The sequence below is a fragment of the Lepidochelys olivacea genome, assembly GCF_965140295.1.
Source record: "Lepidochelys olivacea isolate rLepOli2 genome assembly, chromosome: 11".
NCBI lineage: Eukaryota > Metazoa > Chordata > Testudines > Cheloniidae > Lepidochelys > Lepidochelys olivacea.
In genome coordinates, this window is record NC_140421.1 from 78,179,020 (window position 1) to 78,206,021 (window position 27,002).

Consider the following 27,002-nt stretch of genomic DNA (forward strand, 5'->3'; position numbering starts at 1 on the left):
TTAGGTGACAGATCTGAGGAACTGTCCCAGATTGAGGTGTCATTAGCGGAGGTTTTAGAACAAATTGATAAACCAAACAGTAATAAGTCATCAGGGCCAGATGGTATCTAGAGCTTGGGCTGCTGACAAGCCACAAGCCAATGGCTGCAGGCCTTCCAGGTTCCTGTCACCTAACCTGACAGGCTGGTGCGGTTCTGGGTGCATGGGAAGCCCTGAGCCGTGGAACTCCCGGGCTCCCCATCAGGCTACCTGGCTATGGAGAATATAAAGTGGAACAGTTCCAGTAGGGGAGACTGACAAGCCCACCTCACAGAATAGCTTATAGCTTGATGGTTAAAGCATTCACATGGGATGCCGCATTCATCACACTCCCTAGAACAGGACATAATGGTGAGATCAATTGAAAATGTAGGCCTTTGAAAGGCGACTCTCCTAGCGGTGAGATGGGAACAAAGCTGTGATCACAACATATTATCTACAGACCTAGAGACGAAAGACTCCATTCCTCATCCCGGCTTTTACCTTACTGCGTCCTTGGGGCAGCACTGGTCTGCTGCAACGAAGCTCTTGGCTGCGGCAGTGCCCGGTGATGCAAGCTGCTGCAGGTTGTTGGGCAAGGATGTGGCTGCCCAGCTGCAGAGAGGAAAGGACAGGCTTGTGCAGCCGGGCAAAAGCAAATGGCTATAAACTGGGCATCAACAATTTAGGCTTGAAATTAGGTGAAGGTTTCTAACCATCAGAGGAGTGAAGCTGTGAAACAGCCTCCAAAGGGGAGAAGTGGGGGCAAAAAACCTGACAGTGGGGGCAAAAAAAAGACTGGACTTGATAAGCTGACGTAGGGGACGTTATGATGAGACTGTCTACAGTGGCATGTAGCTGATCTGCGACTGCTAGTAGCAAATATCTCCAGTGGTCGGTGATGAGACACTCTTGAGTTACTACAGAGAATTCATTCCCAAGTGTCTGGCTGGTGGGTCTTGCCCACACGCTCAGGGTCTAACTGATGGCCATATTTGGGGTTGGGAAGGAATTTCCCCCCAGGTCAGATTGACAGAGACCCGGTAGGGTGTGGGGTTCGCCTTCCTCTGCAGCATGGGGTCACTTGTAGGTTTAAACAAGTATAAATGGTGAATTCTCTGTAACTTAAAGACCTTAAATCTTGATTTGAGGACTTCAGTAACTCCTCCAGAGGTTCGGGGTCTGGGTTACAGGAGTGGGTGGGTGAGGTTCTTTGGCCTGTGATGTGCCGGAGGTCAAACTAGATGATCGTAATGGTCCCTTCTGACCTTAAGATCTGTGAGTCTAAGAGACACAACACATAATAATGTGTATTATGTACGTTACCAAAGCCTGCATGGAAGAATGGCTTTTGCTGCCAGCAGAAAGGAATTAGAGGCCACAGTTTATATTAAGGTTCTATGTATAAATAGTGATATAAGCTTGTTCCTGACAGGAGTAATATGTGTTATAGATTGCTAGATTCAGAGATCCCAAGACCTGAAGGGACCATTGTGGTCATCCAGTCTGACCGCCTGTATTTATAAATGGAAACCTCACTGTAAACTGTGACTCAGCTGGGCATGACCCATGAATGTGTAATGGGTTCATCAGGCACCAGCCCTCACCCTGTGGGTCATGAAATGAAGAAATATTTCCCCGCCCTGGTGAGCTAAATTTGGACATGAATTGAAGCACCGTGAGACCTGCAAGGGTGAAGTTTGGGAATGAGTCACCTGGCAGAATCTGGGCCGCCAGCCACCGCATCTGTGACTGTGCAGTACTCGCATTGCTGTCTTGCTGGATGCTCAGAATCCAAGGTGAGGTTTGTGATGTGGTGACCAGGGTCCAGCCCCATAGCAGGATAGGGGGAATCACATTTCTTCACAAGCCAGGCACACAAAGCATGGGAGACGGCTATGCGTTCCTCTGGGCAGTGCCTCCAGAGGAGCGTAACCAGCGAGACAGGGAAGAAATGAAACCTTCAGTTCTCTTTTTACTTTCACAGGGGGAAGTTGGTCCGATTGGACCCAAGGGGTACAGAGGAGACGAAGGACCCTTGGGACCTGAGGTTAGTGTTCTTTATCATTGTCTTGAAGGAAGGCATGGCTGTGTGATAGATAAACCAGAGGGCGGTGATCAAAAAAGGCTCTCTCTTCTGCATCCCAATGGACAGGGTGCCTAGCCTTATGGATCTTGGAAAACCACGTGGAGCCCTTATAAACAGGAACAGAGAAGCTGGTTTTCCAAGACACACAGTAATTCACGTCCATGATGGGATGGTAGCATTTTAAACGCTTCTTCTTCAGTGTGGACCCACAGATCTCTGGGGTCAGTTTTCTGAGCAGAGCTGGTAGACAGTATAGCTACTCAGTAGGTGATTCTTATTAACAGCAGCCTGTCTACACTCTTTGATTTCTGCAATAACAACATTACAGAATGTAGAGGAGGGGCCCTCTTAGAACACTAGTCTAACCTGACAAGCCCGGGTTGGATCATTTCTACAGTGCACCTTGTGGGCTTTGTCTGGGCCTACTCCGGAATGGATCATCTGACAGGCCTGCGCCACTGCCCTGAGGAAAAGGGGGAATTGAAACAATGGCAAAGGTGCACAGTTTATGCCATGTGCTGTCCACAAATAAACAACTCCACTTGGAATATTCAGTGTTCCCGTTTGTATCCTTCAGCGCATCAGGGTTCTTCTAAGGTAGGAAGTGAGGGATCAAAATGTCACAGAAAAATGAAAGCAGCTGGTTTGCCTTTGAAAGGATCATTTGCTGTGCATTCATGTCCTTTACAATATGCTTGACCATTTCGCCCTCTCCCTTCAGGGCCTCAAAGGACCCCCTGGACCCACCGGATTGCCTGGAGACCCTGGCGTGATGGGTGAAAGGGTGAGTGGTATTTCACAGTGGAATATGACATATGAAAAGTGGCTTACAACTGGTCGTGCTCAGCAAGAGGAAACCCCCCCCCCCCTCGCCCCCTCCTTGGCTTCCCCAGCAGGACTGCTGAGTGCTGTGCAGGAGTCCCCACTGGATACTCCCCTGTGGTCCCATGCACGATGCACATACACAGGGCTGATCTTCAGCTGGTAAAAATCAGCATTGTTCCATTGACTTAGCTGGAGATATGCTGAGTTACACCTGCTGGGGATCTGGCCTATTCATGCCAACGGTGCTATGTCTGAGTTACACCCGCTGGGGATCTGGCCCATGGAGTAGAGCCGCAGAATGGTAGACTCAGCCGGCAGGTGAAGCCCATTCTAGAGTTTGGCCTCCAGCTGTGCTGCATGGTATGTCAGGATGCTGGGGGAGAGGGATCAAAGCATAACATCTGCCAGCGGGGTGGGCAGAGAGACTCTAGCGGGCCAGTGTACACACCTGGGTTTACTTTGTTCTTCAGATACATTCAGGCCCTGACAGAGACCAGCCTGGAACCCATTACTCTCAAGTCACACTCTGCAATTTGTGTCCCTTGGTACCAAACGCACTTAGCATACTGGACCGGCTCCCCAGCTGGTGTGCTCCATCCATGTCAGTGGTGTTACACTGAGTCCCACCAGCTGAGGATCTCCACATGGGTCTCCCATTCTTGCCTGCTTTGTGTTTTCATCCCCCCGCCTCCGCTGCTTCATATTCATTTTGTATTGTGAATTCATTCATTGTCCTGCGAATGGTTGGAGCGGAATCCGTTGCTCTCCACAGAGAAGTTCAGAATATTGTGTCAGTGGAATGCTATAAACCCGTGTTATCGTTTGGGTTTCCTTCTGTGGGTTTAGTTTCTATAGAGAAGAAGTGAGCCGTTACAAGCTCAGCCCCTGGTCCCAGAGACAGGCAGCTTTTCCTGTCAGTAGCTCAGCCACAAAACTCTCCTTGCTTCTCTGATTGCGTCTCTTCTGAACTTTTCCCGTCTCACTTCTCTGATGTACATAGAACTGAAACCAGCATGCCTGTTACTTATTGGGTGGGCAACAGCACACTACTAGCTTGCAGCCTTCAGCTGGAGTTCCCTAAAGGATTTCTATGGCACAAGTCACTGCACTGCAATGGAGGTTCATTGCGGTAACAAGACTCATCCAATCCAGAGGGGAAAAAACAGCCCGTCTGGCCTACACATTTTCCGGTGGAAGTGGGATTAATTGTATGTCTATCATACTGTCACTCGCCAGCCCTTTGAAAAGAGTCCTTTCACTACGTCCTCCAGCTCTGCAGGCTGGAAGAGTCGTGCCTTCAATACACACTTCAGTAGAGGACCCAGAGGTCTAAAATATCAGTCTTCTGTTAAAGCTGCTCGTTCATCTATTGGGGTGTGTATATATAACGCATGTGTATTAGTGTCTTGGCTGCACCCTCTTTCCAATGGCCAGATCCCTTATGCCTGATCTCTGAAATGTCCCCATCACAGTGAAACTCCAGTGGAGGAAAAGGAGATCTTTGTCCCTTTCCCACCTGCCGGCCCCCGCTGCCGCTCTCCCTTTTACTTCAGGAATAAAGAGCAGGCACTCATGCGGCTTGAGATACTGAAGAGAAAGATGACGATTGGAGGTGGAGAGGGAGTTAGAGCAGTAACCCCACCCCCAGCCTCTCTGCTACGCTCAGAAGCTTTAAAAAGGACCAGCTCCCTCCGCGTTTGCGGATGGGGCTATAGCACTGAGTAGGTGTGTGAATGTGGGGGCAGGTTTCTGCCCCAGGAGAGATGAGGCAGGAAAAATTATATTTAACTTGACTGAATATGAATTGTGGTGGCTCCTAAACAATGGCCCTATAAAAATAGCATTGGGGGCATCCGTGCCTATTCTCTGTGGCTCCAGATCACACACACTCAATGTACAGGTAGAAAGGTGGTTTCGTTTCTTCCGTCAGCACTGTGAAATCAGGCTGGAGTTTGACAGTCAAGCTGCAGTCCCACTAACAAGAGAGGGAGACGTAGCTAACAATTCCATTACAGATGCTGCACCCCAGGAGAATCCAGCACGGCTTCTCACAGCTCTGCATTGCAAATAGGAACCAACTGGAGTCCAAACTCACTGCAGATAGGAAAATAAGCAGATCTTTTCAGCAAGGAGATGCCATCATGTCACAGTCACTTTTCTGATCTTAATGACACATTAAGCATTTTTGGGTGGTCATCTCAAGAAGATAAAGAGCATCTTTAATGATATGCAACCTGGAAAAACTCTTTCTATCTCTATATTGATCCTGTCTCTTGCCGCATATCATTTTTATATTTCATTACCACTTTGAGGGTCTAGTAAAACTCTGATTTCCATGTCACGCCCTTTTACAAAGCACAAGCTGTTCACATGGTGATTGTAATGGGTTCATTGTAGTTGTGGACAAGATTTAAGAGCTTCCACTTAGAAGTGGCTACTAAAGCTTGTGATTCATATGCCTAATGACAATTGGTACAGGGGAGAAACCAGCAGGCCGTATTGATAGTTGGCCCATCATTGAGGACTTTCACTTTATTCATCACGACTGTGCCTCTAGAGAAGGCCCGGAGGAATGTGGTAGGGTTCTGACCTGCAAGTGTCCCATCCCAGTGAGAAGTTATGGGCTCTGTTGAATAGCAGGAGAATGTGTGAACACCATGCTGTGGGGGAATGGCTGCCTGCTAGGGAAAGTGGGACATGCGGATAAGTGAACTAACTGGTTTGGCTTTGACACCTCACTTATTTTTGCTCTTCCCACTAGGGAGCGGACGGCATTCCAGGAAATGGCACAGATGGTTTCCCGGGCTTCCCAGTAAGTTACATAGAAAATTTTTACGCAATAATTTAACAGTATTTCTATTCCTCTGATTTAACATGCTGTCTTCCCTTCCCCCTCAGGGCTATCCAGGCGACAGAGGAAACCCTGGTGCGAATGTAAGTCTGCCTCCGTCTCTCCTACAGGGCTACATAATACAAAACTACCTGAGCAGTACATCCTGGTGATGGCCCCTCGCATTGTTCACCACTGGCCACTTTGCTCCAGAGCCCGTTGGCTGACCGTGCTCTGAAATGGCCTTCCCAGCGCTGGCTGGCCAGCCCTGCTCATCCCGAAGGCCTTGTTTCCAAAAGGTTGGGATGTCCCCGGCTACCCCCGTACCTGTGCTGTGTGGGCATCTTTAGCTATAGACAGGCTTTGTATGGGTTTCCCTTTCTGGGGCAACTCGTAATAACTTGGGGAGGGGGGTTGCAAAAGCTGATGGAATCGCTGGCATGTGTTACAAGGTTACCTCAGTATGGGCTGTATGGTAACTTATGCCAAGAAAGAAGGTCTCTGTCTCGATGACACACTTTTATTGTAACTCAGCATCAAGAAATAAAGACCAGCTGTGATTCCTCAGGGATGTCTGCTCTGGCAGCTTGTTCTCACGCTTGCTGTAGGCGAGGGAGGACGCTTGTTACTCTAATGCCTGGCTTTTAATTCGCAGTGTTATTGGTGTCGTTTTTCAGGGCACTAGAGGCTATCCTGGTCCCAAGGGCGATGAAGGAGAAGCAGGAGACCCTGGGGATGATGTGAGTGCAGAAGGAGGCTGGTATCACTTTCTTTTTAAAGCTGAATCGTTCCCCCCGGCGGGGGAATCCAGAGGCCTTGCTCCTGTTCTAAATTATTGGTGCAGCCTGCTGCAGTGCTGTAAAGCTCCCCAGACTGCGGAGTGCAGTTTGCCCAGGTGGCATTACCCTGTTAAAGCGTTATGGGGGAGGATGGCAGGGAGGTCATAGCTCCAGATCTGTTTGATTTGTTTTCCATAAGAGCAACACTGTGAATGTAGCCTGGAGCCCTGGTGTCCGGCGTTCCTCTTTAGTTCGCTGCCCCAGAGCAAAGGACAGATAACAAGGGGCTCTGGAGCTGATGCCAAAGGCGAAGTCCCTGGCCATAAGTATGAATGGAGGAAGGCTCGGCTAGCCATACCCCGAGTGCCCTGTGGCCCGGGAGAAGCAGGTAGCTGACAGACTTTGGGACTCCTGCTCTCTCTGCTGGGCAGCGGCTGGGAACATCGCCGTGCGGTCTAAGTCCTCAGGCACCCCTGTGCAAGGGGAACTTTTCCACGCACTTGTGAGTGAAGAACCGTGAAGCAGCACGAACACCTCGTAAGCTGCAGCCGCTGCCTGCCCAGCCATTCATAGCAAAGCCATTACCCATATCCTAGCTAGAACATCCACAGGAAAGTTCATCAGGTGGAGATAAGCTTCTTGCGTGGCCCATTGTGTTTGTTGATGCGCCATCAACATGAATACGCCAGTGGTTCCCAAGCAGGAGTACATGTACCCCAGGGGATACACAGAGGTCTTCCAGGGGGTACATCAGCTCATCTGGAGATTCGCCTAGTTTTACAACAGGCAACATGAAAAGCACTAGTGAAGTCGGCACAAACTCAGATTTTATGCAATGACTTGTTTATACTGCTCTACATACTCTATACACTGACATGTAAGTACAGTATTTATATTCCAACGATTTATTTTATAATTATATGGCAAAAATGAGAAAGTCGGCAATTGTTCAGTAATAGCGCGCTGTGACACTTTCGTATTTTTATGTCTGATTTTGTAAGCTGGTAGTTTTTAAGTGACATGAAACCAGGTGGTACACAGGACAAATCAGACTCCTGAAAGGGGTGCAGTCGTCTGGAAAGGTTGAGAGCCAGGGGTCAATGTGAGGAGCTGAAGGTAGCTATCCCTTGGGCTGCTAGACTAACTATCAGCAGCCCCAGCAGAGACTGAAATTCAGCCCATCAGGAGCAAGCTGGACACGGCAGGGGTGTTTATGGGTTCAGAGGCCAGTGAGAAGGTTGGTTTGTGACAAGGTCCACACGCCCCGTCAGCACAATCAGGGGCGCTTTCCCTGAGCCAGAGATGAGAAACGCTGGAGGCGAAAGCACTGACCCCGGCTGGTGCCGGCAGGGTGCTCAGCCCAGGAGCTCAGCAACAGCCAGGCAGCCCCTCTCCCAAGGGTCCCTTCGCTCCCCGCCATGGGCAGGACAGAGAAAGCAGATCATGCTTCAGATTCATTTGCTTTTCCCCCATGGGGCCTGTTTTCCATCTCTAAGGACAAGCTTCAGAAAGCAGCCTGGCCAGAAAGAAAATGCCCAGGCTGACAGAGCAGAGCCTTCACCCTGGCTGTGGCCACTATTTCTATGCAGGTGTTTAAGAGGCACCCCTCCAAGGCCCAGAGGACATGTGCAAATCATTTCAAAATACACACACACTTCCATCTGGCCTGCTGGCCACATCGGACATGCCAGATTTACTAGGAGACATTGTACAGTCAGGACTGGTGTCTCCCATGGATCTGCCCTCTCATGACTTGTTTTTCACTGTGGAAGTTATCAAGTAGCTTTAATCCTACTGCCATGGGCCTTCGGTGCTACAGTTTAGTTTGGTTATCAACCTCATCTCTCATGAATCAATTTCAAATTGCACTGGGCTAAACATTGGTGAGGATTGGGGCAGCTGCTGTCAGTCAGACTGATCTGGGGGAATGTGCTTTTGCAAATCTGACTTCAGCAGTTTGGTTGATCTAGTGTAGTCAGAGGTTACGCGGGGAAAGCTGAGGAGCCAATCCTGCACCCCTTGCTCATTCAATTTACCTCACTGTCTTCACTGGGGCTGCTCACACAAGGATTACTTGTGGCACCAGGAGATATAGACACTGGCCCTAATTAGTTCATGCTCCTGTTGGTATAACTTGAACTTTGCCATGTTGGTGTTAGTCTATTCCACAGTTTATAGCAGCACAATAATAACTGACAGGGCACAACTTGTGTCGCCCACGTGCTATAAATCTACTCGTGTGAGTGCTCACCAGTGCCAGTAGGAGGGCATCCTGGAGGTAATACGCTGGCCTTCTTTGGAAATGGGCTCCACCGGCCATGATTTGGCCATTGGTTTTAAAAACACAATCCAGACTTGGGGCTTTTGCAGTGGTCTTTCAGAAGTCCTTGTTTTGGTGTATTCTTAGTTGGCAACAAAAATCACATATCATTTAATCAAGATAATAATGCTGTGTGTCTGCAAGTGGAAAGTGCTCTATAAAACGCTCCCAGGGTGGGTGACGTGTGGGGCCAAAGTCAGTCATAGCTCCCGAAGTCCCACGAACGATCCCGGTAACCCAGCAGAGCTGACAATGCCACTGCAGTCTCGTCCCTCAGTAATGGCACGTTCTTTTCTTCCAGAATCCCAACCCTGGTCCCAAAGGCGTTAAAGGGGCCAAGGGTCACCGAGGCCCAGAAGGCCCCCCGGTAAGTAACCCAGCTCTGTGAAAGAGTTTGTCTTGAAAAGCACAGCAGACTGGAGGGGGCAGAGCACCAAGGAGCTAGGGCCACTGGGAGCTTTCTGATCTGCTCTTCTGACCTGCTTGTGGTGAACTGCAGGCCAGTTTGACAGAGATTGTTGTGTCCAGTTTTGAACCCGGTTGTGAGCGCCTGAAGCCCTGAGCAGTGACAGAGCTCTATGAACTCTATAACAGACATTCGAAGCGGTGCTTAGCGAAATTTTGAATGTCGGTCCCACAGGAAATTCCAGTATTTCCACAATTGTTTGCGTCCCAAATTGTGACGAAATATTGAAATATCAAAAATTTTCACAAAACACACTATTCCGAAAAATTTTGATTCAGAACTGTCTAAACATTTCTTTCCAGCATTGTCGATCAAAACGAATCATTGAGACATTCCCAGAATAGAAACATTTTATTTCAGTTTGCAAACTGACTAGAAACACTTCGGTGCAACGTTAAACCACGTTTCACCATTTTTGCGCATTGCCTCATGGGAGTTGTCATTTGGGAGCCTGATGCCTCCATTATCCCCTATGGGCCATTCCCCTGGTTGTACTGCAGCTCCCGGGATGCACCCACAGTCTTGCAACTCCAGTGATATACCACACAGTTTGGTCAGTGGAGAGTCTGCATTGTCTCATAAGAGATGTCCGCCTGCGAGCCCCACCCATAGGAGAGAATAGGGGCTTGAAATACAACTCCCAGGAGGCATACACCACAATAAGGAATGTAGTTTAAGGTTGAACGGACTCAAAATGGAATGCTTTGGGTCAGGTCAGCAAAATGAGTTTGTGTTGAAAACTTGGGGGTTTGGGTTGAACCTATCAGAAGCCAAATAGTTTGTTACGTTACTTGCAACAGAAAAACAGTGGGTTTTGGCAAAGTTGAAATTTTCTCATAGAACATTTCAGTGAAGCAGAAACTACATTTTGAGTAGTTTCCCTCAGAGAAAACCATCCCAGTGGAAAACTCCCTCAGAGAAAACCATCCCAGTGGAAAATTCCACCCAGCGCTAACTGTACGTTGTGCATGAATTCTACCATGTTGCTGCACCGACGGATCACAGCGGGGCCACTGTTATACCACACATACCCAAACACATCCAGTTCAGTTTTCCATGTGCCTATGGCAACCTCACACTGACTCTGATGCGTAAAATAAATGTCTCCTTTTCCCCTGGGTAAGCAGATTCTCTACTGAAGAGGAGAATTCAGATGGAGGCCAGTGAAGATGGGATATAGACCCTTGCCTGAATTAGCCAATGCTATAATGCAGAACATGCCTTCACTAGGGCATCTGAGCCCAGCTGATAAATACAGCCTGTGGGAGGGTGATGAGAGCCAAGGGCCCAACTCCTCACTTGCCCTGCCCTCCTGGGAAAATGAGCAAAACTCTCCCAAAGCTGAATGCTGGTGTTTGCAGCCCCTGCGCCCACGGTGCCCCGGCATTCATGGGGCCCAGAGGTGGCCCCGAATGTCTTCTTGCGGCAAGGTCCTGAGCGGAGCCCAGGTTCTTCCATCGCGGCCCACGAGGTGGCTAGGGGAGGTCAGCACTGTACCCGCGCCTGGGGCTGGTCTCCAGGAGTTTCCTGCACAGCCTTGTCTCTACTGTGTTTGTACAGCTGGAGAGCTGATTCACATTGGGGATCCCAAAGGAGCCCAATCCTTGGGCAGAGAAGGCTAGCCAGTGACCTGCCCCGAGGCAGCGGGAGGGGCTGCTGCTGCTCAGTGGTCAAGCTCCAGCCACTGGCAGAGTGGTACCACCAGACCTGGAAGCATGCCCAGTCCTAGCTGGCCACTGGCTCTGATGTTAGGGGGAGAGGGAGGAGGGTGCCATGGCTCTGACAGAGATGGAGGGGACGTTCCCTCCCACCGCAGAAACTCCACTCTTTTTAGCAGTGCATTTCTGACCTCGTCTGGCGAACGTGGATAAGGCTGGTGCACAGAAGCTGGGAGCTGCCACAGCAAATGGCTCCTCATTACACAGCTGGAGTGGCTTGGGAAAGTGCTTCTGATGATTTACCTTGTGGCTTGGCTCCATGGGCCTGCTCAGACAGGCAGATGGACCTGCTCAGAGCTCAGCTCCAGCAGCTGAGTCCTGGGAGCGACGCTGCTTTTCCAGACTCTGCTCTGTGTTGTTTAACAGCAGATAGTCCGGAGAGAACTGCAGAAAGCTCTGGCTCCTCTCTTACCCGTCTTTTCAATGCTTGGTTTGACAGGGACCTCCCGGACCCCCGGGGCCTACAGGACCAGATGTGAGTGACACCGATTGTGTGCACTGCGTGCTTTCCTTCTCTGTCTTTCAGCTGCCCTGTGCTATGGCTTGAGGGGAACCATGTTCCTTTAGAAGGTTCTTAGACAGCAGCATGTGCAGGGCAAGTCCCCAGTAGGGCTGTGTAAACTCCAGGGCTTATCCAGAAGGAGGCCAAACCCAGTTGTGTCTTCCTCCCCGCATGCCCTCCCAGTAATTCCAATCGGTCTTTTCCACCAGTCTGAAGCCCTGTGTTTTGTTGGGACCCAGCAGCTGTAAGGGCCTGGGTTTCCTCCCACTGAGGAGGGCACAACAAGCATATACCTCACCCCTTAGCATCAATGTGGGTTCCATGAAACCTGCCCACTGTAATAGAACTGGCAGCCTTTGACTGTGATTTCACAGAGATTAATGACTTCTTGGTACACTAATGAGCTTGTCGCATATGCTGCGATTGGGACACTACTTCTGCTCCACTCACTGCCAGAGAGGGGAGGGAGTGGCCAGACGTGTCCAGGGTGTAAGATCCATTGCTTCAGTGATAAAGCAAGATGGAAACGGCCACATAGTCTCTGCCATTGGCCTGTGCAACGGATCTTATCGATTTTCTCCAGAGCGGTGACGGTCACCTGCTGTGGACTCAGAAATGCCCCCTGCAGCTCATTCCCCTTTCGGCTGTCTAGCAGATGCCCAGGCTGCAGGTGCAGCCGTCTGTGACGCTCACACAGGGCAGCAGTCGCTCCTGGCAGGGCAGGGGCGGGAGTCAGTCTGCACCTGGCCCTTCAGCGTTTCTTTTCCTTTCTTTTCAGGAATGTGAAATTTTAGACATCATCATGAAAATGTGCTGTGAGTATCCCGCTCCTGGTCGGTCTGGGAAGGCAGGCAGCCTGCCAAGCCAGCTAGCCACCTGCAAGGCCTTGATCTGGGACTGGCCCCTGGGTAGTGACCTGCCAGACAAGCCCACATGACGGCCAGTGTTGCTGCAGGAAAACCCCCGTGAAAAGAGGGAAACGTCTTAAACAGATTCTTGCCTGAGGTGAAAACCTGAGCAAAGCCCAGGGAAGCGTGGTGCGTGCCCAGCTCCTGAGCCGCAGCAGCTATGCTGCATCGTGAGGCCATGCTGGCCACCCCAGTGCACGGCAGAGCACAGCTCTGACCCCCTGGGGTTGAAGGGAGCCTGGGGCCAGCACGCCTGCCTCTGGGTGGACCCCGCAGTGCCCACGTGCTGCCAGAGTAGAGCCCAAAGCCCATTATTTGGCGCATTTCCGCTCAGACCCGCTCCTGTGCCCAAAGCAGACGGAGAACGACCCCAGGGTCGCAGGTCAGCCATCCTGGTGTGCCAGCCAGTCCCCTGACAGCACTGGGTCGTGAGGGCCCTGCTTTCAGACCCTCGTCCTCCACTTAGCTGGGTGGAGTGAAATGGCACGGGTGGAAAATCTAGGCATCGCTACTTTGTCAAGGAGTCACCCATGGTGATACCAGCTTCTGCCACTTGTCACCCACAATGAACCGTGGGACTAGTCACTGCAGAAGGGTCAGAGATGGAGAAGCAGGCACCATTCCTGTCCAACATGCCAGAGGGTCTGGCAACTCAGCCATGGTCTAACACTATCTGCAGCTGGGAGAGCATCTGAAAATGCAGACACTCACACTTGTATACTGCCCTCCGTAAGGCAACCCCTGTGCCACCCAGACTGCCAGGGCTTGATTTTTAATGCCTTGTGTGCAAAGGCATGTGTAATTTACACATACCATTTTTGCAACTGCATGTGCAAATCAGGTATTTGGTGGTGGCCAGTGAGACACATGCAAATACCTGAATTGCACATGCAAACACCGGATTTGTGCGTGCTCCTAGTAACTGCACATACAAATTATGTGCACATCTGTGCATGTATTTTTGAATGCCTCTGACTTTGAAAATCAAGCCCTTAATATTTTTCATTAAAAAAGGGATTTAACGTCTCTTACTGTGACTACCAGAGAGTATGATGTTGTTTGCCTTTCATGTAGTGCTCAGTTACCCTGGCCAGCAAGGGATTCACAGTGTTTGGGGAGCTGAGTTTGCAGTCTGCACCCTGACTGACAATTGCTTCATCTTTCTGGGTTTATCCTTTATTTATATTTTTAAAAGTAATAAATCACTGTACCTAAGAAAGGAACTTGGCCAAGTTAATTGTTTCAAACTTTCTAATACCTAATGCATCCAAACCTGCAGAATGTGATAAGAGACGCTATCTACAGTGTTTGGGAAAGTTTTCAGTGCATGGTGACAGCATGGGTTTGGTTTTTTTAAATTTGAACTAACATTTCCCAGCCCGTATTCAGCACAAGTAAGCAGGATTCCTTGTACACAGTCTATTCTAAAACCTCCTCTTCTGTTTAGAAAATGATTGGCCAGTCCACTGAATTGCAGACATGTGTTTGGGTACTCCCTGAAAGATTCTGTTTTGGTATCATCTGGTAGTAATTTATTCTCCACACACATTCCCTGAGGCTCGTCAATCTTTTCATTAAAACCTCTCTTGCCTAGCTGGTGCTTAGGCCTGCTGCGGAACGTGCACGTTCTGAACCTAGGAGATGTTTTGAAATGCACCAGATGTGAGGGAAGCATTGAATGGAGACATTATAATTTTGCTATGTCCTTGTGTCCATCACTCATGCTGTAATATTTCATGGCAGCTCTTGCAGTTGTACTGCCTGAGTTATTGTGGGGAAGAACATTCAGTACACTCTGCTTTAACTTTCTCTCTCTCTCCCTTTCTTCCAGCTTGCTGCGGTGAGTGTCACTTTACAAACTCTTTGGGAATGTTTCCTGGTTCTTTTGCTCCTTTCCATCCCACTCCTTCCTGCCCCAGTACTTGAAGCCACAGTAACTAGCCAGGCAATTCAGTCTGATCGTGCCGAAAGAGCTCAGAGAACACAGCCTCGGAACCAGGCAGGAATTGTAGCAGGGAAAGCTTGAGGGCCTCCGGCACTCGCAATAAGGAGGCCAGCATGCATCTGTGCTGTATCTCTAGAAGATAACTGTCCAGATGACCCATGGCCAGCAATGCTCTGGGAGACCTTTTCCCACCATTTCTCTACTGAAAGAGACAGCAGTTCTGCACATGTAAATCCAGATCTGCCGCATCCTCCCCTCCCCTCCTCTCCCCTCCCTGGGATGAGGGAGTTGCCATTTCGCTTCCCTTTACAGTGTCTTGATGGAGTGGTTTAGGAACCCAAAGGCGGGAGGGGGAAGCAGGGGGTGGGTGAGGAAAATTGTTTTCCAATGGTGGAGCTTCCCCACCAAACCCAGATGGCCCAGTGAATCTGTAGCTGAGACCGGGCCCTAGAGGAGAGCTAGCTGGAAGAAATGAGAATTGTAAGGGACCTGGTTAGTGCAGTTTGGGCTCTTTGAAATGTTGCCTGTGTGTCTAATAAGCTGGGTAGAACATTTAAAGGTCAGGAGAGGCCATGGGGAAATCAAAAGGAATAACTAGCTAACTAAATCTCCAATCCTACGTGTGGTGATTTTGCTGCTTGCTTTTGGGCTACATCTTCTCTGTTGGCAAAGCGAACACGTCACTATGGACTGACACCGGCTGTCACTCCACGGGCTCGTGCAAGCTGCACGATGCTGTGTCAAAGCAGCCAGGCTGTCTAACACACATCCCTCTGGGTCTGTGCTTTGCTGCAGAGTGTAAATGCGGCCCCATCGATGTGCTTTTCGTGTTGGACAGCTCGGAGAGTATCGGCCTGCAGAACTTCCAGATTGCCAAGGATTTCATCATTAAAGTCATTGACAGGCTGAGCAAAGATGAGCGTGTGAAGGTGAGTTTTCAAGGGGACGTGTACTGTGTGCACATACAAATCTCCCTCCCCTGCAGAATGGAGGGACTGAGCCACCCCACCCGGTGCAGACTCACACACCAGGCAAACGCTCCTCACTTGTATGCTGACAACATAAGGCTCAGCTGGTAAATCACATGTAACTACAGGGGGCTCCTTCCCAGCTGAGCAGAGCAGCGGCAGCCGAAACTCCTAATACAACATACCAATCCTGCACTCTCCAGAACTCTTTGCCATGGGCATGTCTCCCTTGCCTCAGAATAGCCAATTCTTAGGGGACTTGTTCTGAGGAACGCTCTCTGGGTGGCTGGATTGGATGAACGGGGAGATCCGTTCCAGCTCCCTTTGAGTCTACAAAGCTCCCTAGCTAATGCACTTGTGGCCGAGAGGTTCAAACATGGGTTCCTGCCGTAAAGCCCCTAAGCCGCATGTAGATGTCCTGGGAAGTGCGGGGGCAGTGCCTGGGAGAGGAGTGTGGGAAGGGGGCTGCTGTGCTGAGACCACTCTCAGCTGCCACCGTGGCCTCTAGGAGTTTGTGGCAGCCAAACGGACGCAAAAACACCGTCCAACGCTGCTCTAAGTTATGCCGGGGCCAGGCTAAGATTCAGGGAAGCACAAAGGTGGTTTAACGCCCTTCCTGGCCGCCTCCATCTGTCCAGCTGGAACAAAACGAATCATAGAATCATAGAATCATAGAATATCAGGGTTGGAAGGGACCCCAGAAGGTCATCTAGTCCAACCCCCTGCTCGAAGCAGGACCAATTCCCAGTTAAATCATCCCAGCCAGGGCTTTGTCAAGCCTGACCTTAAAAACCTCTAAGGAAGGAGATTCTACCACCTCCCTAGGTAACGCATTCCAGTGTTTCACCACCCTCTTAGTGAAAAAGTTTTTCCTAATATCCAATCTAAACCTCCCCCACTGCAACTTGAGACCATTACTCCTCGTTCTGTCATCTGCTACCATTGAGAACAGTCTAGAGCCATCCTCTTTGGAACCCCCTTTCAGGTAGTTGAAAGCAGCTATCAAATCCCCCCTCATTCTTCTCTTCTGCAGGCTAAACAATCCCAGCTCCCTCAGCCTCTCCTCATAACTCATGTGTTCCAGTCCCCTAATCATTTTTGTTGCCCTTCGCTGGACTCTCTCCAATTTATCCACATCCTTCTTGAAGTGTGGGGCCCAAAACTAGACACAGTACTCCAGATGAGGCCTCACCAATGTCGAATAGAGGGGAACCATCACGTCCCTCGATCTGCTCGCTATGCCCCTACTTATACATCCCAAAATGCCATTGGCCTTCTTGGCAACAAGGGCACACTGCTGACTCATATCCAGCTTCTCGTCCACTGTCACCCCTAGGTCCTTTTCCGCAGAACTGCTGCCTAGCCATTCGGTCCCTGGTCTGTAGCAGTGCATTGGGTTCTTCCGTCCTAAGTGCAGGACCCTGCACTTATCCTTATTGAACCTCATCAGATTTCTTTTGGCCCAATCCTCCAATTTGTCTAGGTCCTTCTGTATCCTATCCCTGCCCTCCAGCATATCTACCACTCCTCCCAGTTTAGTATCAAGTATCGAAGTTTAGTATCGAAGAAGGAGAGGAGGGGAGATCCCATTGCTGAGTATAGACCTGGACTTGTAATGGCGAGCCCTCTCCTCCCCAGCAGCAGGGGATGGGCCTGGGAGTGGGGCCCTCCCTCCACTCATTCTGGGTCAGTGATGATGTGTAGGGGCTTCCTGAGCAGGCCGGAGCCACAGCATCCCTAGGCACTGCAGGCACAAAATGGGTCCCCAGCCGGGTCTTTCTGAGCTGCCTCTGGGCCCCGTGATGCATTACCCTCTCGCTGACATGTGGGTGACGATGTTTGTCACAGATCCACCGGGTCTGGTCAATGCACCAGCCTGTAACCTGTCCCTTGGCAGTGACCTGTTTAGTGTGCCAGGCCCTAAGGACCCACACAGTTCCATGGAGCAGGCCCTGGCCTCCACAGCTCTGAAGCTGGGCCTTCGGGTGCCAGCAATCCCTGTCGCTCTCCATGGCTCCTTGCAGTGAGTCCAGCCATGCCAGAGTCCTACCAGAGGCTTGTTTCCCGCCTCCTTTGGGTACAGGGCTCCCAGCGTATATTTGCAGTGACACTCGGCAGCCGTCTCAAAACCAGGTCACCATCTATTGGGCACCTGGCTACAGAACCCTTCGCTTAGCAGAGAGAAGCAAAGGTTAGACATCATCTGTACTGACTAACGCCAGCGCTCCCTTGACCCATGCTGCTGTAGGAACCATCTTGGTTTCCTTTCTCTGTCTTGTTGTCTGTCAGTTCCAGGTGAGGCCAGTGTCTCTCGGACACCCACAGCTGGCCTCTGCCAACCAACTCAGGCTTGTGGGGCTCGGGCTGCAGGGCTGTGTCACTGCGGGGTAGACTTCCAGGCTCGGCTGGAGCCCAGGCTCTAGGACCCTGCAAGGTGGGAGGGTCCCAGAGCTCAGGCTCCAGCCCAATCCAGGAAGTCTACATAGCAGTGAAACCCGCAGCCTAAGCCCCTCAGGCCCAAATCAGCTGGCACAGACCAGCCGTGAGTTTTTCTTTGCTATGTACCCTGAGAGCTCAGCTCTACACCTCTTTGTTCTCTGGACCCAGCTGGGCTGTGTTCCCACGTTCAGCTGCGTCTGCAGCGAGGAGTTAATCGTCAGTCCTTGGGAGTCCTACTGTCTCTGTGTCTCAAGTCCCTAGGCTGATCTCCCGTGGCCTACGGAGAACACGAATTCTTTCCCCCACAATGGATGCCAAGGTAGGGGGGGCCACTCACGTGTCCCTGGAAAACCGGACATTCGGGGCCTTCCAGGAACAGCGTGGGCCTGCCCCCGTCCAACGGTGTGTCAGTGTGTATATGCTCACCCTGCAAGGACCGGGGGGGATTTTTAAGAGCCAGAGGGGGTGAAGCGGTGCCCCCATCCAATACCGGACAGAACCATGTCCTATTTTGTCCCAGTACTGGATGGGGGACACGCCCGACGAGAAGAGGACTATCCAGCTTAATATCGGACAAGCAGCTTCCCTGGTCCCAGGTGATAGGTACAGAATCATGCAGATAACTCTTAAATATATGACAGAAAATTCCTACCTTGGTCACAGCTTCCACTCATGTCTCACCATTGCTCAACAGTTTGAACCGGGGGATTCCCGAGTGGGTGTCGTGCAGTACAGCCATGACAACACCCAGGAGCTGGTGGCTATGGGCGATGCCAACATTGACAACATCGGAGCCTTGAAGGAGTAAGTCGATAGGCCTGAGAGCTGGGCTTCGGCCAGCCGCTCAGAGACCAGCGCCAGGGCCAGATCGAGCAGTTACGGTCCTGCACGTAGCACCGCCCGGGTCCTGCATCGCTGAGTCCTGCTGCGGGAATAAGCAGCACCACACTAATTGCATCTTACCTGTGTGTGTGTCACAGCCCTCCCCGCCCTGTGGGGACACACCCAGAGTCAGCAGCGGGGCGTTGGAGGGCCTGTCCCCATGGGCTGAGACGAAAGGCAGGGGGTGGTGGTCAGAGGTGGGTGGCATGCTATTTCCACAGTCCCTAGCGACTGTATTTCTCCTTAGCTCGGCCTGACAACACACCCAATCAACCCCATCCTGCAGTGACAGCTCTGAGCCGTGTCCATCTCCACAAGTGCTTGGCTCTTCGTCATATCATGAGCCATTTACAAGAGATTATACCCTTGGCTGGCATGTACGGACTACACAGGGCTATAAAGCCCTCTCCGTGGTGTGGATGCAAGAAGTTGTGCCAGGGAAGGCCAAACCCCCTACTTGCTCTCCCAGATTAAGATTGACAGTCCTTTCCACCTGGGAGCAGAAGTCTTTGCTTTCGCTGGTGATTTAGCCATGAAATATAGAGCAGCCTAGCAAACCCCTCTTGTCTTGTAATGCCAGCACATCAGCCCCAAAAGCAGCTCATTCCCAGCTGTGAACTCATCTGACTTCTGAAGTCTAGGGGGAGAGGATCGTCTAGGACCAGGGCCTGTTAGCTCTGACCTCCCTTTGCCGCTTGTTTGCAGGGCCGTGAAGAATCTGAACTGGATAGCGGGTGGCACCTACACTGGGGAGGCCCTTCAGTTCACCAAGGAGAAACTGCTGTCGCGGTTTGCCTCCGACAAGAAGGTGGCCATCGTCATCACAGACGGGCGGTCTGACACGCTGCGGGACCTCACCCCGCTCTCCTCGCTCTGTGAAATCAACACCCAGGTAGGCAAGCCTGGGCCTGAGGCTAGCTGGTGCTTCCCAAGAAGGGAGGGTCCCTAGAGGAAGAGGGCAGCCTTGCTCTGAGCAGTAGTGACCGTCTAGGCAGACGCGGATGCAGCTGACGCCCACACTCCTGGTGCCAGAGCACGCTAGCTCAAACCACCAAGACAGCGAGAGTTCGTGTCAGTGCAACTGATGAGCACTTAGCGATTAATTCCGTCTACTGGTGTGTATGTGATGTGTGTGCTGGGATCACACCCCTCTTCCCTGCCTGGCTGCCGGTCATCTTCATTAGAAAACTCTTCATGTTCATACAGTGCATGCCACACCTGGCCCAGTGGGAGCCGGAGCCTGACTGAAGGCACCTGGGCACCACCGTAATACAGAGAGACAGAGTGACAACCAACCCGTTAAACACCAGTAACGAATCTGTGCTTGCCCCGTAGGTTGTTTCCCTGGGCATAGGTGACATCTTCCGAGCATCCCCTAACTCGGAGCAGCTCGGTGTCATTGCGTGTGAAGGCACATCCCTCCACTCAGGACGGTCTGTTTCAGTGGACAACTATGCTGAGCTGCTGGATGACACGTTCCTCCAGAACGTCACCTCATATATCTGCCGAGGTGGGTGAGCGTCCTCCGCTGGCCTTGCTGTGGGATGGTGTCCACGTGCTGCTTACCCGTCTGTAGTGTTGCTGGAGAGCCAGAAGTGATGCTGGGGGGCAATACGCAATGGGAGCCGGGGGGCTAATGGGGGAGGGGTGGTCACGGCCTGATCAGGTCCCAGCTGATCATGTTCTCAGCTGTTATTCCAAAAGGGAGCAGCCTGTGTTCTGAAGTCAGGGGAACGGAGGTGATTCAGGAGTCTGATAAATGAGGGGTTCTACCATTTTGAAATGTCTCGGACTTTGGGTAAATCAATAACAACAATCTCTAGATGTTTCAAAATTGCCAGCCTCTCTCCAGCCAAGGGATTTTTTAGCAGACAGTGGCCCTCTGACAATACACTGCACTGGCAGGACGTAGCACTGCAGTTAGACCCTGTGATTCGAAAGCACTTTTCAGTTGTGTACCTGCCTCTTTGTGCCGTGAGGTGACTGTCTAATAGATTCACACAGCATCTAGCACAGGGGGGCCTCAAGCTAGTCCAGGCTCTGAGCGCTATCACAGTACAAATAAGAAATCACAGCAATGTGATTTCACCACTAAATCCAGCAATTACCCGCCCAAGTGCTGTCAAATGTGCCCACAGTTAATTGCAGGTTTAAAAACACAGGCACAAAACTGGAGGCTGTGGTAAAGTCTTCCTGGAAATCATGGTCGAAATCATAGACTCAGAGAAGATCAGGGTTGGAAGGGACCTCAGGAGGTCATCTAGTCCTGCTCAAAGCAGGACCAATCCCTGACTAAAAATACCAGGGCCTTCCGGTCCTTCCGTGCCCATTTGCTGATGGTGGGGGGGTGGTATTGGCCTACTCTAGACATTGGCACTGCAATCCAGGTACCCTAGCACGACTGTGGGCTTGGGGTAACTCTATAATCTCCCTGCCGCCCTGCACACCCACGCTGAGCCTTGGGACAGCCCAGCCCTTCCTGAGACCCATTTCTAGGTCCAGTGGAGAGCTCCCTTCTCAAGGCGAGGCCCCGCCCGCCACTCCCCGACCTGCTCTGGCATGCCCACGCTCGAGTGCTAGGCTCCGGTAGGGTTGTTTCTTTAGCACTGCCAGCTGGCACGTACCCAGCTAGACACACACTCTGCCTCCTCTTGGAACAGAGGGAGCCTCAGCTTGCAGCCCGGCCCCTCCCTGAGTCCTTCCTGGGCTCCTGGCCTGTCCCTGAGGATCAGTCACTGCCGCCTAGCCACAGGGACCACCAAGCTGCACCGCAGCTGTGGGGTTCACTCTCCGCCACTCGGGGAGCAGAAGAGCTGGCGCACCTGGCAGTGGTGCTGGGCGTCGCGTCCGGCCTGCCCATGAAATCCAGCATGGCACTGTGCAATCAAACGAGGGGCGACTGCCCTGGGGACGCCACTACCATCAGGGAGAGCCATCCTGTGGCATCTGGCAATAGCACTGTGTTGTGCCATGGTGACTAACGGGCGGCGGGTGTGCAGCAGGGAGCCCCAGCCCGCTCCTGCGGATCTGGCTATAAACGCCGCGTACTGCATGGAGCTCTGGGGGATGGTGCCCTGCATCGACTGAATGTTCCAATCCCGGGGTGCCAGGAGGACACCATCGGCCTGGGGGCTAGACAAGAAATACCCTTCCTGAGGGAGGGGAACGATTTAAGGTGGTTTGTTTTGCTTGTTTCTCTTGCAGAGAAGAAATGTCCAGACTACAACTGCACAAGTGAGTATTTCCGACTCGTGAGAGGCAGCCCAGGAAGGAGGGCAGGTGGGGGCACAGAGGTGGGGGCGGAGCACTGTGCCGAGGAGGTGCCAGGGAATCTGAGATGCAGTTTCTGAGTGGAGAGGACCACACAGCAGGATCTGTCTCTGAGTCCAAAAGATGACTGTAGGCTTGCCGGGCTGTACTGCTGGCCCCGATGGAGAGCACACCATGGTGAGGAAGAGGCAGCTAGGTCAACAGTGATCATGGAGGAATTTGGCTACCTGCAGACTCGCTGGACAAATGACACAGTGGAGTGAGGGCTAGAGAAGACTGAATAGTTGCCTTCAGAGCAGCTGGAGCTGTGACTATTCTCTGGCCATTCTTGGTTTAGTCCTAAGTGACACCCAGAAGTTGCTTCAGAAAGCAGCCACAGGTGAACCACGGCATAATAATGACCACGGCGGAATTAGGGTCGGAATTCTTGGGGAGGGAAAGGTACAGAAATTAGCAAACTTTAGAAAAGGGTATTTTTTTAATGTGGAGTTTAATCCAGAACACCCTAAAGCTAAAAGTAAGTAAAAAAATCCTTAGACTCAGGATGGAGGTTGCTGGATCAAACAAATCAGAGCCCCAGAAGGCATTCACGCTCCTAGACGAAAAAGGAAGCAGGAGGGCAAGGAAAACAGCCTAGTGTGTTTAAATGACTATAGGTTTTTCAAGCTACATACAGACCTGAGAATCTACCCGAGAGAAGCCAATAGACAAGAGCAAGATAAAGTGTGAGATGAAACCCAGGGAAGCATAGATAGAAGAGCATAGAGGCAAAGACTCAAAATTCATTGAGTCTTCAGTAGCAGGAAGCCTGAGACAACCAATGAGTCCACTGGACTCTTGATGGGGAAGGGGAGCAATTAGGGAGGATAAGCCATGCAAATAACAAAGAACGTTTCTCGATGCAGTCACCTTCACAGAGCCAGCTGACATCACTCTCTTGGTGGACAGCTCCACCAGTGTGGGGAGCCGGAACTTTGAGCTCAGCAAGAAGTTCGTGAAGCGGCAGGCGGAGCGGTTCCTGACAGCGCACATGCCTTCGGAGGACTCTGTGCGCGTCTCCGTCGTCCAGTACAGCGGCAAGACCCAGCAGAAACTAGAGGCACAGTTTCTGCAGAACTACACAGTGATCGCCGACGTGATTGATGACATGGAGTTCATGAATGATGCCACAGATGTCAGTGCCGCCCTCCGGTATGTCACCAACCTGTACCGGCAGTCCTCCCGGGCCGGCGCCAAGAAAAGGGTACTGATCTTCTCAGATGGCAACTCTCAAGGGATCACGAGAAGTGACATAGAGAGGGCAGTGCAGGAGGCTCAGCGGGAGGACATTGAGATATACGTGCTGGCGGTAGGCAGCCAAGCCCACGAGTCCAACCTCCAGGTCCTTGTTACTGGGAAGACCACAGAGTACGATGTGGCCTATGGGGAGCGCCACCTCTTCCGAGTGCCTGACTACAACTCCCTGCTACGAGGCGTCTTCTACCAAACAGTCTCCAGGAAGATCGCTGTTGACTGAGCTGCAGGGAGGACCTCCCCCAGCCCAGAGGACAGGCTGTGTATGCTTTGCGTCTCTTAAAAATGAAAAAGTTAGCAATATTCTTGATGAACTTGTTTTTCTATATAAAGCCATAGTGCCAGAGTCTGTCTGTGCACAACCCCCTGCCCCTGCTTGGAGCTCCCTTTTCTTCCGCTTGGGTCTGAATTGCCTTCCCCAGCCTCTGAGTCCCCACAGCAGACAAACACAGGGGCAGCCTAGCTACTAGCCTTCAGAACACATACAGATCCCTGGGGTGAATTATGATGAGACGAAGACCACTAAGAACTTGCCCGGTTTTACAAGATTGATCACACACTTTACATACAAAATTTTGGTTTTCTTTATTCAAATTAAAGCTCTTTGCTTGCCCCGTTCTCCAGGGGCCTCACCAGTGCCGTGTTTAAGGTTAAACTTTAAAGTGCCAACATCTCTCTGGCCAGTAGAGAGGTAGGATCATGGTCATGGCTGGCAGGTTTGTTTCACATCTCCTGCTCTAGTGGGGGACAAATGGGCTTTAAAACCATCCTCAGCATCTCGGTGCCGGAGATGGGTCCAAAGCGCAAACGGCTCTCAGTGCCATGGGTTAGACTCTGTTCAGCACATCCATTTCTCCCAGGGCAGAAGTGGAGGTGATGAAGCACAGCTGGCCCCCACACACTCCCATCCATATCAATGGGATTCAACGGGGCATAAATCCAATCCCATTGGACCTTTTTACTTAAAAAGAGTTGGAGAATAACCAGAGGGGGAAACAGTGGAGGAACAAGGTAACAGTGCTCCTGTGCTAGCTAATCTCATTCCCATGTAACAAAGCTGGAAATCCCACCTGTGATCTTATGATCTGTTGTGTTCCAAAATATCCTTTGGAAAATCTGTCAAGGCACATTGTAGTATATACTGATGCAGACTCCAGTGATGTCAATGGAAAGATTGCCATTAGCTTCAGTGGATTTGGGATCAGATATGGTAACAAACAAAGGTGCTACCCTCACCTGGGTGATATCTGCCCTATATGTTTACACAGTAATTGCCAAGACCACGCTGAAGACGTGGATTGGCTTGGAGAAGTTTCATTCAGTGTTCCCAGTGGTGCTCTTGCTATGAAGTCGTGCTTCGAAAAGGAAGGCCATTGATGATGCCAATGTTGCAGTCTATTTTACTCTGTAACCAAGATCCATTTTACCAGTTAGTTTTATTTTATGCCTGTTTTACTGAAATGTCTCCACATCAAGAGTTTGTCCAAATAAATGGTTTCCCACAGTCCTGTTGGCAGGCTGTCCGTGTGTAAATGGAACCCAGGGAGATGGACTTAGCTTGACAATTTCATACCTTGTGGAAGGAGCCACTGCATGGAAAGTGTGGCTAACTCCCAGTACATCACACAAGAGCCTGTGGTGATCTGTGAGTCTCTACAGAGCTGCATGGGAACGTTGCATATGAATACAAGGGAAGGGAACCAGTGTTTATAGCTCACAAAAATGGTCTCTGTTGGATTTCCTGATTTCAGAAATGTGCCCAGTTCCATGTCCCAGGGATCTATTGGTCAATGTATTTCTTGCACATACAAATATTACATTAAAAGAACATTAAGGTTGCAGAGTTGAGCACTGAGGAAATGCTGGAATTAAGGTCCATCCATGCAACTTAAATTCGGCCCCCTTTCATGTATGCATTCTGATACAGTCCTTGATTCCAGTCACACAGTACTTTTCCACAGGCTCCCTGCCTCATTCAGGGCACAGGAGGGACAGTGCTCATTGTGTGAGCAGCTGTTCAATAGTTCATTTTCTCACTGTTCAGTGGGTACCCCCAGATCTTATTTCCTGCTGCCTAGTCAAACCCTGCTCCAGCGACAGAATTGATAATTACCGCCTGGGTTCATCACTACAGTGTCTGAGTGCTTCTCAAAGAGGAATGCGTTTAGCTCACCTGGGAATTGAGTGGGTATTAGCCCCATTTTAAGGAGGGGGAGCTGAAGCACAGAGAGATTAAGGTCATAAGAGTCCACTGATTTGCGGTGCCCAACTTGCGGTGACCTGGGCCTTGTGGAAACAGTGGGAAAGATTTGAAAGACGAGGCTACAACACAAATGCTTCCAAAGAGGCCTGAAGATCTGGACTCAGACTTTTTTCCTGTTTTAAAAGCCACCAATTCCCCCACTCCCACAGAAGCAAATAAAATGACCCACTTCCTCCCATGCCCTCATCATGAATCAGTCAGCTGTAAACAGTTACCTTCTTTCCCTGGTTAGCCCTCCCCCTTCAAACTGCACCACACTTGCATAAGCATTTTGAAGCAAATTCCAAGCAATGCCCCACAGCAATACAGTGATATTTTGAGGCATGCGTTGCTTCCCCTACCACAGCTACAGCTGCTCTTCCATAGATTCATAGACTCTAAGGTCAGAAGGGACCATTGTGACCATCTAGTCCGACCTCCTGTACAGCACAGGCCAGAGACCTGCCCCAAACTAATTCCTAGAGCAGAGCTGGTAGAAAATAAAAAATCCAATCTTGATTTTAAAATTGTTAGTGCTGGAGAATCCACCACAACCCTTGGTAAATTGTTCCAATGGCTAATTACTCTCCCTATTAAAAACTTACACCTTATTTCCAGTCTGAATTTGTCTAGCTTCAACTTCCAGACATGGAATCGTTTTATACTTTTCTCTACTAGACTGAAGAGCGCACTTATTTATTCACGTTCAGCTGATTATCCACCACAGCACACCTCACCCCAAACCTTTTTCAGAGTCACTACTTCCCAGGGTACTGTCCCTCATCCTGTAAGTACGGCCGACATTCTTTGTTCCCAGAAGTATGCATTTACCTTTTGCCATATTAAAGCACATATTGTTTGCTTGCGCCCAATTTATCAAGCAATCCAGAGTGACTGGAATCAGCAACCCTTCATTCTTTGCCACTCCCCCAATTCTTGTGTCATCTGAAAACTTTGTCAGGGATGATTTTATGTTTTCTTCAGGTCATTGATAAAGATGTTAAATAGTGTAGGTCAAGAACTGATCTCTACAGCATCCCTCTGGAAACAGACCTGCTTGATGACGATTCCCCATGTACAGTTACATGTTGAGAGCTATCAGGCAGCCAGTTTTTAATCCATTTACTGTGTGCCATGTTAATTTTACATCATTCCAGTTCTTTACTAAAAATGTCATTTGGTACCATGTCCAATGCCTTACAGAAGTCTATTAGGTCATCACTATTACCTTTATCAACCAAACTTGCAATCTCATCAAAAACGCTATCCAGTTAGTTTGACAGAATCTATTTTTCATAAACTCATGTTTAAAGGAGAAAAGGTGGGGGAATTGCATTATATGTATGGGAGCAGTATGACTGCTCAGAGCTCTGGTATGAAACTGCAGAAAAACCTGAGAGTCCCTGGATTAAGTTGAGAAGTGTGAACAAGAGTGATGTCGTGGTGGGAGTCTGCTATAGACCACTGGACCAGGGGGATGAGGTGGACGAGGCTTTCTTCAGGCAACT

General features: G+C 50.5%; 1 protein-coding gene across 1 annotated transcript in view; it reads left to right on the forward strand.

The window, feature by feature from the left end:
- Positions 1 to 24,756, forward strand: part of COL6A1 (collagen type VI alpha 1 chain) — a 69,785-nt gene extending 45,029 nt beyond the window's left edge. The window contains exons 21-34 of the mRNA XM_084643133.1: positions 2,006 to 2,068; positions 2,829 to 2,891; positions 5,694 to 5,744; positions 5,831 to 5,866; positions 6,440 to 6,502; positions 9,163 to 9,228; positions 11,485 to 11,520; positions 12,326 to 12,362; positions 15,154 to 15,329; positions 18,502 to 18,611; positions 19,395 to 19,581; positions 20,025 to 20,199; positions 21,894 to 21,923; positions 22,865 to 24,756. Coding sequence (XP_084499259.1) covers positions 2,006 to 2,068; positions 2,829 to 2,891; positions 5,694 to 5,744; positions 5,831 to 5,866; positions 6,440 to 6,502; positions 9,163 to 9,228; positions 11,485 to 11,520; positions 12,326 to 12,362; positions 15,154 to 15,329; positions 18,502 to 18,611; positions 19,395 to 19,581; positions 20,025 to 20,199; positions 21,894 to 21,923; positions 22,865 to 23,475 — 1,704 coding nt within the window. The 3' untranslated portion in view covers positions 23,476 to 24,756. The remainder of the gene's footprint in view (positions 1 to 2,005; positions 2,069 to 2,828; positions 2,892 to 5,693; positions 5,745 to 5,830; positions 5,867 to 6,439; positions 6,503 to 9,162; positions 9,229 to 11,484; positions 11,521 to 12,325; positions 12,363 to 15,153; positions 15,330 to 18,501; positions 18,612 to 19,394; positions 19,582 to 20,024; positions 20,200 to 21,893; positions 21,924 to 22,864) is intronic.
- The last annotated feature ends 2,246 nt before the right edge of the window (positions 24,757 to 27,002 follow it).